General features: G+C 49.5%; 5 protein-coding genes and 1 non-coding gene across 6 annotated transcripts; 3 read left to right on the top strand and 3 right to left on the bottom strand.

Moving 5' to 3' along the window:
* Positions 1-663: 663 nt before the first annotated feature.
* Positions 664-1,809, top strand: BO87DRAFT_314015 (putative allergen Asp F4-like; the record flags this gene model as incomplete). The annotated part of the gene is made up of 1 exon (XM_025619641.1): positions 664-1,809. One exon carries the CDS (start codon positions 664-666, stop codon positions 1,807-1,809), a length of 1,146 nt encoding a protein of 381 aa, XP_025477499.1.
* A 943-nt stretch (positions 1,810-2,752) lies between these two features.
* On the top strand, positions 2,753-2,826 carry BO87DRAFT_t187. The gene has a single exon. It is a non-coding gene; the product is annotated as a tRNA-Ile (tRNA).
* A 492-nt stretch (positions 2,827-3,318) lies between these two features.
* On the bottom strand, positions 3,319-4,143 carry BO87DRAFT_378658 (ribonuclease III domain-containing protein). Its single transcript, XM_025623850.1, has 2 exons — positions 3,743-4,143; positions 3,319-3,688 (listed from the first exon to the last, which is right to left on the bottom strand). Exons 1-2 carry the CDS (start codon positions 3,957-3,959, stop codon positions 3,453-3,455), a joined length of 453 nt encoding a protein of 150 aa, XP_025477498.1. The 5' UTR covers positions 3,960-4,143; the 3' UTR covers positions 3,319-3,452.
* A 3,645-nt stretch (positions 4,144-7,788) lies between these two features.
* On the bottom strand, positions 7,789-9,051 carry BO87DRAFT_378657 (uncharacterized protein). Its single transcript, XM_025623849.1, has one exon. The coding sequence runs from the start codon at positions 9,018-9,020 to the stop codon at positions 7,845-7,847; it is 1,176 nt and encodes a 391-aa protein (XP_025477497.1). The 5' UTR covers positions 9,021-9,051; the 3' UTR covers positions 7,789-7,844.
* Positions 9,052-9,503: 452 nt separating this feature from the next.
* BO87DRAFT_417813 (uncharacterized protein) lies at positions 9,504-11,676 on the top strand (the record flags this gene model as incomplete). The annotated part of the gene is made up of 3 exons (XM_025626840.1): positions 9,504-9,593; positions 9,653-10,284; positions 10,325-11,676. 3 exons carry the CDS (start codon positions 9,504-9,506, stop codon positions 11,607-11,609), a joined length of 2,007 nt encoding a protein of 668 aa, XP_025477496.1. The 3' UTR covers positions 11,610-11,676.
* Positions 11,677-11,879: 203 nt separating this feature from the next.
* BO87DRAFT_313766 (FAD-dependent oxidoreductase) lies at positions 11,880-13,444 on the bottom strand (the record flags this gene model as incomplete). The annotated part of the gene is made up of 4 exons (XM_025619629.1): positions 11,880-12,323; positions 12,385-12,755; positions 12,807-13,078; positions 13,152-13,444. 4 exons carry the CDS (start codon positions 13,442-13,444, stop codon positions 11,880-11,882), a joined length of 1,380 nt encoding a protein of 459 aa, XP_025477495.1.
* Between the last annotated feature and the right edge of the window lie 1,749 nt (positions 13,445-15,193).

Below are 15,193 nucleotides of genomic sequence, written 5' to 3'. Positions count from 1 at the left end.
AAAAAAACAATAACAACATTGGCTGGCGGAATCTACAAAAAGCCCCATCCGCCAACGGAGTGTCCATCGCGCCGCATTCGACGCATCCTCGTTCGCTCGCCATGGCTGTCTTGCGTTTCAGACCATCGCCGCCCTCCGTTTCACTGCCCTAAACGGGGCTATTGACCTTCGGCTTCTCTCTCTTTTAGTTGGCCCAGTCCACGCGCACAGGTGCTGGCACTAGTCCAGTACACTCGTCAATTTTCCCACCATGGCGGCGCCTGCCTTGGCCCAATGCTGACGATTCCTTTTGCGCTGCCTGTCTCCACTTCCTCTTGATCGAGGCCTCCATCAAACCCACCATCTCCCCAGAGAGAGAAAAGACAGTCAGCCTAGAACGGGGGGCCGGTTAGGGCGCAGTCCGTCTATATACCTACCCAAGTCGCCCCGGCTCTATTGCAGCCCCTCCCCGTTTTTATACCCTTCATAGCACCTTCCTTATTGCTGTTGCTTTGCAATATTCAGTCACTCCTTTTTGGACCCTGGTTATAGCGGTGTTAGAAAGACACTCTAAATACCCATCCAACTCCTTCATTCCGGGGACGACCACTCTTCTCCCCCTTATCCAGCGGATACAGATTTCACTGATTGACTCACTGGTCTGAACCATAACATTTCTCCACCATGCAGTGGAAGTCACTCCTTCTGTGTGCCGCCATCGCCGAATCGGCCCTGGCTCGCACCCACGGCCACCAGCGCCGTCAACACGGTCACGGCCACGCCCAGGAGGCTCATGTGGCCGCCCGTGACGTCGAAGTCGAGGTGCACACCGTCGTCAACATCGAGCACGTCACCCTCACCACCACCGTCTACGGCCAGCCCACTGAAGCTGCCGAGGCCGCTACTACCAGCAGCACCATTACTGAGGCAGCAGCCACCACCACCACCACCGACGCCGCCACCGCCGGAGCCTTCGTGGAAGTCGACTTGGACGAGGACCTCGCCATCAGCGCCAGCCTGGGACTCTCTCTCTCCCTGGGCCTGGGCTTGGGCGACGACCAAACCAGCACTACCACCCACACCAGCACTTACACCAACACCAAGACCCACACCGCCGCATCCCAGACAGCTGCTAGCACCACCGCCGCCGCCACCAGCACCGGCAGCTCCGCCAGCGAGGCCTGGACCGCGACCCCCACCAACGGCGTCTTCTCGACTGCCGGATTCGGCGAGCGCACCAACAGCAGCAGCAGCGGCGTCACCTACAGCGGCAACGTGGGCAACCCCTGGGGCAGCAACATCCAGGAAGTCAGCGCCAGCGAGGCCTGGCAATACAAGTACGTCATCCGCATGGAAGGCAGCAACACCAAGGACTGGTTCGTCAGCTTCTGGAACAAGATCGGACCGGATGGAAAGATGGACGGATGGTACGGACACTCGGCGTTGAACTTCACTCTCGGCGCGGGCGAGACCAAGTACGTTGCCTTCGACGAGAACAGCCAGGGTGGATGGGGTGCCGCGGAGGGCGACAGTCTCCCTACTGATGCCTATGGCGGTTACTCCTGCACCTGGGGCGAGTTCGACTTCGGAGATACCGATAACAGCGGCTGGTCTGGTTGGGATGTGTCTGCAATTCAGGCTCAGAATGCCGATCAGACGGTCCAGGGTATGCGTATTTGCCAGTACTCTGATAAGCAGTGCTCGTATATCACTACTGACGCCGAGACGGTGGTGAATGCGTACACTTCCTCCGAGGCGTCGGTGGATGGCATTGGTGGTACTTTGTCGTCGGGTGCGGTGCGCTTGACGGTTGAGGTGGATTATAGCTAGACGTGATGTTCTTTCTCTTCGGTTGTTGGATGTCGATGTGGATGTAGATACCTCTTGACCTTCTTGTCTGTTTTGTTTCCATCTTTGTTGATACTGTTGTATATATACATCGGATCATGGTGGATTCGTGGAAATATACATAGTTTTACCGATTCACTATATAAGTTATCGTATCATTATTGTGTGTATGAAAGTAGTGGCACATGTAAGTAGGTGTAAGAATAGACAAGAAATTGTGGCTGTCAATAGTCTATATACCCTTCTGTGATTTCGATCATCGGGATGTCTCACATTGAAACCGGGGGATTGGGGGACGCTGATCCGATCGCGGTGGAGTGGAGCAACCAACGTTCTAACTAAAGATCCTGTTTGGATGCGAGGAAAGAACAGTTGCTGATCGAGGATCGGCCGGCGGTGAGACTCGCTGCAGGCGATGCTCGGAAGGCTCGGATCGCTGCCGCTGTGCCACAGGATTGATTCATGGCTACACTGAGCACTTCTCGGTGGAAATATTTTCATATGGTCAATCGGAGTGAGTATTTATTACCTTGATAGTATTATGGGGATTCATGAACTGCCCCTTACACTACTTGTTAGAATATTTAGATCCACACAGAAGTCGTGCTACCTTGATTTGAAATTCCATTTTGCAGTGCAGGGGAAGATACAATATATATTAGTACCACACACACTAACCTCGAAACCAATCGTGAAACATTTTCTTAGTAGTAGGAACTATGTGACCTGAACAGAATATGTATCATACTACCGCTCAAGAGCGGAATGGGTTGATAAATACTTATGGCTCCAATAGGATATAAGTGTAACTCTGCCTGTTCCTCACCATGAGGGTTGTGGTCGATGAGTGAACCAAAGCAAGATTTTTCTGCTAAAACGATAATTGGTTTATTTAGCTAATTTAACAGGCCTTCTTGAACAGCCGGGTCCCATAGCTCAGTTGGTTAGAGCGTGACGCTAATAACGTCAAAGTCGAGGGTTCGAGCCCCTCTGGGACCATCTTTTTGTCTCTTTTTATTTTTCCTGCTGTCTTCCCGCCCCGCAGAGATAAGAAGGCTGCAACTACCCAGGCCACCGGAAATTCTAGAAGCAGGAGGTACAAGTCTACACAATTCTACCAGCTGGACAAAATGATCCCGGTGTAGTTCCACCAAGAGCTTATCATATTGAGACTGCTACTGCACAACGAATGACGAATTTGGGAGCACAGCCGTCTCATCAAACAATCACAAAAAGACAATCGTATCGAAACCTTCCACCATTCCCTTCCCCATCTTTCGGAGAAGCTTGGACTATAATTCCAAGTCTGTTCATGTCGAACCACATAAGACAATGTCTCGTGGCCCCGAGGCCGTTCCCAGCCAGTTGGTCGTACAAAGCCCCAACTACTCGTCATCGGAGTCCGTCTATGATCAGCTCCCCCTCCACCACAACAGGATCAGCGAAAAATAGCAAGCGTGGCTCAAGTTTCGCTATCCCGTAGTGGTGGTTGGGGGGGGGGGGGGGAGCTAATCATTGCAGGGGTCTGGTACTGATGCAGAAGGGCCTCTGTACGACCCACTAGTAAGTAACTAGCTTCCAGATCACTTCACTTTGCATAGGTAGTTCATGCGAAGTCATGGAGCTCAAGCGGGAACGTCAAGGCCCATAGCAGCCAAGACAGGCCGCACAGCGTCAATCGAGTTACTATCCATATAGACAGCTCCGATGAGAGCCTCGACGGTGTTGGCCATCACTTTGTCCGACACCATGCCTGCCTGGGATGGATTGACAATGACCAGTTTGTCGAGACCCATTCTACGCCCAACCAGTGCAAGGTTGACGTTGCTGGCTCTGGTTTGCAGAATGTTGCTCGTATATTCTGATGTAAAGGATGAGCATACTTTTCTGGGCGAAGAGGAGAGAAGAGGCTTACCTCTGCTTCTTTTGGCTTCGTATCCATCCAAAGTAAGTGCCAACTTGAGAACGGCATCTCCAACATGGGCAAGCTCCTTGTGGCCATCCATGCGGGTTGGCAGCCCGGGCAGGGCAACCCCAGGGGTGACTAGCGCCCCCATTCCAATAGTCGGGTTATCGAAGGTGTACCCAAGCGTGAGTTGGGCGGTTTGGACTTTGTCCGCGAGAGAAGGCATGGTGCCGGAGTTGAGTGACTTGCTGGAGTTGAGGACGGATTTGAGTGAGTTTTAGAACTGATCTTGGATGGCCGAGAAAGGATTGTAACGGTAGCCAAGTTCGTAAGGGATGGGTGGGGAACAGAAAACAAATGCGAGGAGGATGGCCCTTATAACTCCTCCCCGGGGGCTGAGGAGAGGGGTTACCATGTGATGTGCTGCATGTGCTGCGCCAACCAGCCTTGCATTCGTTGATTAGCTTGCATTGGGTATCTTTAACCCTTTCATAGTACAATTGGACCAGTTTTCTTACAAGGAATGCAGAGTGAACTTGTCTTTCAACTCCTCGAAATGCAAACACCTACCTCTTTACAGTATAGTTACAAAACCATGACCCTATGTCGTGGAAAAGGTATGAGATTCATCTTCAATTGTTCTGAGGTCGACCGTCCGTACTCCCGCAAGTTAAGCGTCTCAGCCTCGCGGGTTACCCCATCGGTCCCGCAAAGGCTGAATTGATGTTGTGCCTAGCAGCACCCCCACCCGAATAGTCTGCCTTGGAGCATGGATTGTAACCCAATCAAATCCTAGATCAACGACACAGTGAAACGACCGTGCACCAGCTATTGGCGGCCAGAGTCAGTACTCTCTAATGACAACCGTAATCTCCCAATTGCATCAGATAGGCTTTCACAGTTTAGCAAACATTCCAGATGTCCTTCAATACTCGCAAGATAGTCGAATTGGGTCAGCAGAGCTGAAATCGTTGTTGGTATATGAGCAGGACTGCTTGTCAATCCTGATAAGTATTATCCGGTTTCCTCTACACCCATGTTAATGCCGCCTACAACGCAGCCTTGCGAGTCCAAGAACCAAGGGGTCAGTGCACCACGACTTCCGTGGTCTTTGAAAACAGAGTACCAAGTATTATGACCCCGCAAGCCCACCCTTGCATAAAACACACCAATAGCATAAGCTGTCTCCATACAGCGTATACTGAACCCTTCTCAGATGGAACCACATCATGCGTCATTCCTGCCCCTCCTAGTTCACCTAATCAGCTACTCATGCAGAACTACCTGAGCGACTGATAGGAATTGCTCTCAAGGATGTGAAAGCACTATTCGGATCGCGGTGAATGGCAAGTCGTTCACTTCCAACCAAGATAAAAGCTAGGCTCGGAGGCTTTTAGCAGCAGCGGAGGAATTTAGTGAGTATTGATACGAGGCGCCATTCGAGCACAGTGACGCCATTGATAAAGCGGTCAATTTGCAAGAGTGAGAATAGGGAACATACGGAGAGGACCGTGGTTTTGAGACTTGGGTTTTCAAAGTTGGGATTTTACTAGAATAAAATGATGAAAATGTGCTTTTCCGAATAACCACTGAGCAACCACCCATCCAAATGATGCGCCCACTGCCCAAGGATGTCAACTAGCACAGACACAAAATTGCCAGACACCGTACACCGCATCTCTGACAATAGGCTGAACAATATGAAAATAGACCACACGTTATGCAAAGGACACAGAGAAACCGCAGCCGCCCTCTCAAAGGACTCAAATCAGATTCCGGTATCCAATAAAAACCACCCCCTTCATCTACTTTTTGACGGCATCTTGTTTTCCGGATGGCGAAAAAGAACGAATCTTACTGAAAAGCCCGCGTTTCAGTTTCGAAGATTGCTCGTTGCCTTGAAGTGTCGAAGCGTCGGAAAAGGTACTCTCCGAGTCGCCCTTAGGTTGGTTTTTCGCCTCATCTTTAGCAAGTTCGTCGATGAATGTGGGAATATTGCGCGCTCCAGAAGGGTTCATGCGCATAGACGGCACTCGATTTGTGGGGGACATGGTGATTGGATAATGTGGTTTGAATGACGACTTCAAATTCATATTGCTCTTTGTACTAGCTGGGGAGTGGGATCATAGAAGAATTGAGAGCGTTGGATGAAGCAATGCTGGATAGGAAAAAAAAAACAATTGCGCGAGATGAAGCAACTTATATGTATTCCGAAGGTAGATATTTGAAATCAAATTCTTCTTTGTAGGAGATGGAAAGTGAGACTGTAGAATCTGTGTGGAACCGTTGTGATGAAGCGATGCTGAATGGAGAAGACAATTGCTCGCGACGAGGTGGCTTTTATATTTTAAATGTGGCTGATATATTGAAGTGAGGTATATATGCTACAAGGCAACAATATTGGCTGCCAAAGGCAGCGACATTCCGGTAGACAAGCATGTGATGGAGAAGACATATAAGAGCAAATATGTCCTTTCTTGCGTTCTAGATTGCCCTCAAGTGGAGTGATTGAGTAGTATCAGCCAATGATGCGAAGGCAACTGATGTGCAGCCTCACAGGAAGAAGACTAAAGCAGCATTTTGATCATGCGTTTCGGATAACGTTAACAGACTAGACACTGGGTATCTGTAATTTGGATGACGGCATAGACACCTTAGCCGGCAGGCTATAGCCTAGTTGTGACTCAGGAGAGGCTCGCTGTTGATCTAATGCATGATGTGGCTTAACACATAGACCACAATTAGCAAGCGAGACCCTTGTTTATGGCTGACCGAGGGCTTTAGAGCCCCAAGAACTGCTGATCATTAGTACGACAATTGCACTCTGCAAGGAATATTATGTAGTACTCATAACATAGGAATGAAGACAACATTCATCATTGATGTTTTCGCCATTCAATCTCCACAAAAAGATAAGTTCAGTGTTTGAATTGGAAATCAAATCCCAAGTAAGGACTTCCCTGCCATAGGCGGTTGACACTGGGTTAAATGTATTGCGTCATACATGAGTTGCAAAATGGGAAATAAGCTGGAAGAATCATTGTGTGACTCACAGAATAGCCTTATAGATGCCAGGACCTGGACTCTGCACGAATTTTGCAGCCTAAGCGACAGTGGAAGGGGCTATGCACGCAGCGGCTAATTGACGTTCAACAGTCGTTGATTAGGGCGGCCTTAAATCGCGCTACCTTATCTATCCAATCAGCAACCACTCATACCATGGCATTTTAGACGACATGGCCAATTGAACACAACGGATCTCTTCTGATAGTCACATGGCTATTGACGGAGCGACTACTTACAGTATGACTCAACGACACGTACATGCCTGACTGACATGAGTAGGCCGCTACCAGCCTGAGAGGCCTAGGCGCATGGCGTATTATACCTAGACGATGACATTTATACCTACCCAGCAACCCCCATTATCATAGGCACTTTATTATCTGTTTAGCGGTTCGAAGCAGGGAAAGTCCACGACCTTCATAACTCGGCGAGAGAATAATAGCAGAATCGGCTATCTTAGCTTTGGATTCATCCGCTCTCATCGTCCAAACAACACTTTGCGAGCACAAAGTTTGGAGTCCCCAACTTACCATTGGCATATATATCCGCCAATAGAACAAAACTACGACATCAGCTTGGCATCGAACTTAGCACTCGGAGATATCCGAGCTGTTCCTATGCCAAAGGGCTCAGTGGCGCAATAGCTTCCAGTCTGGACCATCCCTTACGGTGCTAAAAATCCCCCGGCCAATCAGACCCACCGGGTACCTGATCACGATGGCTACCAAGGTAAAATGTGCCGATCGGGTTCGTGAGTTTCCTTGATGGCTACACGCTAATGTCGCTTTAATTTCCGCGATACGAGTGGCAAAGCGGCGTTATGTGGTCGAGATTTTCAACTAGTGTGGATAATGTGTGGGGAGGTACTGACTCGAGACGTAGAGAGGGGTTGGGTCAGCTGTCTACACAACCTGGTGAAAGAATAAAGACTAATTTCTACTGAGGACAATCAAGAGAGTATTCCAACAGAGAACTGGATTTTGAAAGCGGTAGAATCTGACGAGTTATTATTTATGGTACAATTCCTTCTACATTTGCTACAACCTTATCCCTGTACGCCCACAACACGACCACAATTTCCGTTAGACATCTGGATGGTAGCTGAAGTGTCATGAGTAGACGCCCTGGCGTAAACAGAAGACTGCGAGCAGGTTGTTGTATGAATGAGATAGCAGTATTTGATGGAGGAAGAAACGGCGTTGTAGTAGGACATGGCGCAGGTGGAGCTCTCCATGCAGCTGACACAGCAATCATATGCAGAACTGGTGTCGCCAACAGTCAAGCTTTCACCGGGGACGTTGGTGAAGGCGATCAGGTACATGTATTGACCCGCGAAAGAGCCGAATTCTGAGGAGAGAGGGTCGCCAGCGATGTTGCTAGACCCGCACGCCTCGTAAAAGGTGGCAGTGGCCACTGCGGCCACTGCGGTGGTAGTTGAGAACACGGTGGTTGTTTCGGCAGCTGCGGATGTGGTTTCGGTGATTGTAGAAGTAGTACTGTAGCTGAGTGTAGTCGAAACATCGGAAGGAACCACAATCGAAGTACTGGTGATGGTGTTGGTCACAGTAACGGTGGAGATAGGAGTGACTGCGGTAGCAGTCGCGGGGGGTTCGGTGACCGTGGAGACACTTGTGGTCTTGACAATGATCTTCTGGTGGCACTCGACCTCTTGAGGGTACTCATAGTCGTCCAACCAAGAAGAACAATCGTCCTGCTCGATCAAGGAGCGCTTGGCAGCAGTAGCTGTAGGCAGTGTCTCCGCAATCGGAGAGAAGCCCGAAGAGCTAGTTACTGTGGACGTGCTGGTGCTCGTGGTCGAGACGGTGATAGGTACAATGGCAGTGACAGCAGCGGGAGTGATAGTCACTGTTGCAGTGTCATACTCAGTCGAGGTCGTCGAGAAAATATCAGTGACCGTGTCAGCCGTTGAAACGGCTGTAGTTGTCTCATAGTCTGTGACGGTCACAGTGGAGGCGTCAGGGGTCACAGTGACGGTGTCTTGCGTCGTCGAAAGGACAACAACCGGTGTCGGGTCATGAATAGTGCGAGTAATGATAGTGGTAGGAACTAGTGCCAACGAGCTTGTTCCCAGCTGCGTACGGCACGAAACCGAGGGCACATAGGCCTGACTGCTTGCCACCGGGGAGCTGGCCGCGGGGGTGATAGCTGCGACCTGACCGAGCAGAAAGCCCGCGGCGACGACAAATCCGTGGATTGGCATTTTCACGGGTTGATAGAATATAAGCTTTAAGTGTATGGCAGTCACTCAGAACCTCTGGTAGGTTCGGAGTGCCTCGCAATAAGTACTCCGTCCTTGAATCTGGGTGGGAATTGGGGTCGGCTATTTTCGCCGCCGTTGACAGACCCACGATCCAGTGGGCGTCAATAGTGCAGCTGAATACGAAGGCTGAGACAGGAACCAGGTTTTAGCTCCGTCGGGTGTGTATTCCCTATTTGTAGTCTCTTTGTCAATTGTCCGACCGAAATAGTATCTTGAGGTGATCTATATACAGTGACCCGCCTCTTGCAAGAGAGGATCAGGGCTCGGTTTCTCACACTCTCTTTTGACAGTCAATTCTCGGATTCCAACCGCAAGTCATTCATTTATGTCTCATGATACCTGAATAATACCGATTTTCTTAATCCTACTTTCGTTTAAATTCTCCTCGTTCAGTACTGCTGAACTGAGTCAATCGCTGTCATGATGGGTCACCTGCTGGTGCGAGGATGGATCCTCGCCTCGTTATTGCTGCAAGCGAGCGTCGCCATGACAGTGGCTGTTGAGCCAGCAGCTGTGACTTCTACCACTACTTCATCTGCTATCACACATAGGCAGCATCACTGGTCCTATAGCTCAAGGTCCTTGCCCAGCCGCAGGCCTTGCACACAGAGTTCTTCATCTTCTGTTCCTTCTTCGAAGGCAGCAACACCCACCCCATCAATCATCGTGGTGCCCTCGTCGAGTCCAGTCCCCTCACCCTCTGCTCCGTCAGTGAGGGAGTCGCCAACTCCCAGTTCAAGGCCGGTACCAAGTCGCTCGGCGGCTTCCCACCCGCATTGGAGCTATGTATCCCGGCCTTTGCCCCAGCGAAGCCAGTGCTCGGCGTATTCCGGAGCTATCACGAGCTCTTCACTCCCTGTTTCCATATACTCTCAGAGCACATCCAGCGCAGTCCCTGCGCCAACTACTGTTTGGACCAGACTTCCCCAGATGAGTCTTTCCACGTCCTTGTCGGCTGCACCTGTCACCAATTCTTCCATGCTGCAGTGGACCACATCGGCAGTTCTCTCTACTCGTACGGCCACAATTACTGCATGCCCATCCACACTCCCGGACTGTCCTGCGCGCTCCAGAACCATCTCTGTGACCACGGAGACCATTGTGGTGTCTACCACAATATGCCCAGTCACCGAGGCCGCTGGGATGACTCGGACAGATTCTGTCTCGCCGACAGTAACGGACAGTGCTGCCAACAAGGGTCATGGTAGTGGTGGATTGGACTTCACAACCTCCACGGTTTTCAGCACTCGCGCTGCTACGGTAACTGCGTGCCCTTCCTCGGTAACGAACTGCCCGCTCAGGTCGAAAACAACCTATGTGACTACCGAGACCTTGGTAGTCTCTACCACTGTGTGCCCCGTAGCTGACAGCACTGGTAGCAGTGGCGCCATGATTACCGAGACCGCACATCCTCCTTCGGCTACCGTGGCTGATGGTAAGAGCGGGGGTAGCATGGGTGATTCTGACATTACCACTTCGACGATCTTGAGCACTCGTATCATTACCGTGACTGCATGTCCTTCTTCTGTGACGAATTGTCCCTTGAGATCAAAGACAACGTATGCGAGCACGGAGACGCTGGTTGTCGGCTCAACTGTGTACTCAGTCCCCAAGATCACAAGCACCAAGGCGAACGGTTCTCTGCCTTCCGCCACAGGAGTATCCGAGGTCGGACCATCGCTCACCACTTCTACCATATTGAGCACCCGCATTGCAACAGTCGCGGGCTGCACTGGAGATAACTGCAGTGGCTCTCCACTCGGAGGCGGTTACGTCACGTCGCAGACCTTCGTTGTAGCAACGACCGTCTACACCGTATATCCAGATCACGCATCCGTTCCGGCCGAAGGAGTTGATGCTGTGACTGTTTCTACGACTTCTGTTACAAGCCACCAAGCTAGCAACTCAGCCGGTAGCTCCCCTAATTCTGTGTCATCTGGAACGCAGCCCACGTATGCTGGAGAGACTACCTCTCAGGGTACAGAATCAAGTGAAGGCTCAGCTACGGAATCGGCTGTAGAATCAGATGTGGACTCAGCTGCAGACTCAAGCACAGGCTCAAGTGCAGTCTCAAGTGCAGACGCGGGTGCGGAATCAGAGGTGGACTCTGCCGCAGATTCCAACGCAGTGTCCAATGCCAGTTCAGGTGCAGACACAGACGCAGTCTACACCACTACAATTACTGTCGAATCATGCTCCAATGACGGAACCTGTACCGAATACGGCACTACCATCACAATGGCCCAGACTTCCAATTTTGCTCAGCCCACTGTGTCTGCCTCCCCGTATTCGTACACCCCTTACTTAGGGTCAGGGTCAGGATGGAACCAGACTGCTCCCGCCTCTTCAGCATATGTGTGGCCCCAGAGCAGTCACCAAGCTGACATGAGCACGGCCGTGGCTACTAGGACAAGAAGCGCAAGCGCAGTTAGTGCGCTATATACCGGGGGTGCTTCTGCAGGCATTCGGTGGTCGTTGCTACCGGTGATCGGAACGGCAATGGCGATGCTTTGGACTACACTGATGTAGTTGTGGGTAAACATATAGCTGTATGTCGCTTCGAGAGTCTATTGTAATTTATTTTATTTAGAATGATTACTGGATAATATAAATTGCAACCATCGAGGTAGACGTACATTATCAAACGTCTTGTTTCATGAATTTATAGTAAAAGTAAATGCATAGACTAGGACATACATTCCAAGATGTGAATGTCTATGAATAGACACCTCGCTCGATGGCCAAGCAAAAAAAAAAAAAAAAAAAAAAAAAAAAAAAAAAAAAAAACAGATACAGTAATCATACACCCCAGAACCAGTAAATAGCAACGGTAAGCAAGAGAGTGAACAACATGGCGTAGTGGAACCCTGAACCGGACTTGTTCGTCTTCCATCCAGGCCCGTCTTTTTCCGGCAACGGCAGAAAATTGATTGCTGGACTTCCCCGAATAGTCGAGGTTCCTACCCGCGCCGGAACATCCGCCAGAAAAGGGGCGACATATCTCCCAAGCGCCCTATTGACAAGCCCATCTCGTGCTTGGAAGCGGGTGATATATCGTGAAGTGGTATAGATGCTCTTAGCACGGCTATAGCGATTGGAGTAAAACTCTTGAAGGAGTACCTGCACTTCCGAATCCGAGAGCCTCTGTCGTCTCGTCTGGAGTAGAGCTGCATGAAGAGAATTTGCTAGGACTGCTGCATCTTCCATCGCCATATTGGCGCCTTGTCCAATGTTGGGTGTCATCTGCCATGAAGATATAAGCACAAGTATCGAAGTCTGTAAAGAGTACCACGTGCATACATACCTTATGAACACTATCGCCGATACAAACGATGCGGTCAAGGTACCAGGTTTGAAAGACGTTTTCCTCTAACGGCGTCATAGTAGCGAGCACTCGGGTGTCCCACACCTGACGGAAGGTAAGACCTTGCGTCAGATGGAGATGAGCCAGTTCCTCACATGCTCGCGTTGTGTACTCCACACTGAAGCGGGGGTTGTTGGGATAGGTGTATTTTTGTTTCATCTTTTTCATGACGAACCAGAAAGCACGCTTATTCTTCCCAACGAGAATAATGAAGGTGAGGTTGTCATGGAACGCATTGATTTGATCTGCGACCTCCAGACCTGGTACACAGGATGATATGCCAAATATACAGCAGTATTCGGTTGTCATACCTTAGGAATGAATGAGCGAAGACCTATACGGTTATGGCCAATGATACCTACTACTCTTCTCACGCTCGGTAACTAACCCAGGCCGGACCGTATCTGCTATCCTCCACATCTCCGAGCGCACCTTGCTATGGACGCCATCAGCGCCTACCACTAAGTCACCCGTGTACGTTACGCCAGCTTCGGTTATCACGTTGACACGGCTTCCTACTGGCCGAATTTTGGTAACTCGTTGATTTGTGAGAATCTTAGATTGATCCGGGTACTGAGTGTGCATGATCTCGAGGAGCTTTTGGCGATCAAAGAACGCAATAGGGTAACCGAATCTACAATCAACGACCAGATTAGATCATGATAATCTTATCTATCTCAAGAAGAAGGAAGAGGAATGGGCCATACTGATCATGGAGAAGTTTCGGAAATGTACTCGAGAACGAGAATCCATCAGGAAAGGTGATGTGTGTTCGAAAAAGGGGTTCGATAAGGGGCTCAATATGTTCGAACAGAGACAATTGACTCAATATTCTACCCCCGTTGGGAAGTATCCCGATTGACGCACCCTCCTGCGGGCATATGTCGCTGCGTTTCTCGAGTACGATGTGGTTAATGTTCACTCGTCGGAGGCAATGAGCTAGCGTGAGACCGGCAATCCCCCCTCCCACTATTATGACCGTGAATTGAGAAGCGGTCATGTCTGAACTACTCAAATAGTATAATGAGTAAAATATAGATGCTGGGGATGTGGTGCACCTGCCTTGCTTTAGATGTGGGGATGTGAATACATATTGTGCCTGGGTCCATGGATTATCAAGGGAAATATAATGATGCGTAATAGTAGTGGGTCAGAACCGTAAATTGGAAGACCCAATATTATCGCATCTCGTAAGTCACGCGGCTTCCACTCAGAATCTGATAAGAGCATTGCTTCTAAGCGATGTCTGGCTACAAAAGTAAGTTTTACAGTTAGTATTTACTGGGCCGATTGGCGTTCTCATCTCTGAGCAGGCGTGTTAGGATTCAAAACGCATACTGGTTGATGTACCTGCAGGACATAGTATAACGAGATAGATATCGGATCTAGTGATACCTCTATTTGCTATAAGTCTAACTACACAAAACACTGGGTGCATGGTGATACCCAACTCTGAGGAGATCCGATCCCTAATTTTCCGTGCGGATTTCGGTGGTTGGGCATTTAATCATATTAACAAGCCCAACCTACCATGTTAGTGTGAATTGGTCAGGATCAGAACAAACCAGATCAGCAGAGCCGGTTGGGCTTCTTTTACTTCGATTGATTGGAATGATTGTCGCACTCCATATACTAACTTGTAGCAAGATAGAGTGTCGGAGTTTGGTTCCCCCGGGGGCAGATTGCCTCGCTTCATCAAGCATTTCCTAGCCGTACGCCGTGGTACTTACAAGTAGCGCCCGAGTTACACCAAAAACGTTTAAGGCAGGTAAAGTGGAATTTCCATAGGGCTTACAATGTCTGATGTAGAAAGCACGATCACATCACATGCGATGGGTACTCTCGTCATATCTTTCATGAAAGCGTTGTTACTCGGTGCTAGCTGCCAAAATTTTCGTTTGGTCAGAAGGCTCTGGGATATGTGCGTAGTCGGATTGGGAATCTGGCGACATACTGCTGGCCATGGATACGGATGGCTAACATGTTTGCTGCCATTCATGATGTGGCGTTCGCCGGCGCCGTATGACGAAAGCTGCATTGAAGTATCTATCTTACAAATATGTTGCTACCTGAAAGCTGCCACAAAACGTTGATGGAATTACATCTGGGGCACGTGTTAAGACTTTTGTTTGGAATCTTCCGTGGATTCTAAAATTACATCAGGAGTTTCCTCAGCTCTACAAGGGGAGTGTAAATATTGCACAAGGTAGACACAGTGGCATAATAATCATAGTAATGGGCCGCTATCGGAAAAAATGATAGCGATGGCTTTGGTATTGTGTGATTTGATTGTGCGATCACCATGATGTGGATTAAGATCAAACACCTAAGATATAAAGCCAAAGAAACCTACCCGGGTTAATAATTGCCTCTGCAGCGTATAATTAACACTAGGGACTGAATTATCGAGGACGCATATAGAAGTGGGGCAGTAGTCAAAAGCTGTATTTGCACTAAGTGAATCTGGACATGTAATGCAGCCGCCAAAGCGCAGCAACTTTCATGATAAGCCCGATGTAACCAGTTAATTGGGCGTCTTTTGGGTACCTAGCCTCTGCGGAGTTGCTGATTTGTTTGTTAGAAGACAAGGACCTTCTTGACTTTTTAGCGAGCTAACAGCCAAGTTACACTCGAGGGATAACTTCATTCATATATCTACACTGTACGTCCCGTGGCTACCATATAATTCTAGTTCTAATACCCAAGCGTATACCATCTAGTCAATTGAATTATATGGAGCCTTCCCCAT

This window comes from Aspergillus neoniger (assembly GCF_003184625.1).
Source record: "Aspergillus neoniger CBS 115656 unplaced genomic scaffold BO87scaffold_26, whole genome shotgun sequence".
NCBI lineage: Eukaryota > Fungi > Ascomycota > Eurotiomycetes > Eurotiales > Aspergillaceae > Aspergillus > Aspergillus neoniger.
The sequence above is the reverse complement of the archived record's forward strand: the minus strand, read 5'-3'. Positions and strand labels throughout refer to the sequence as shown.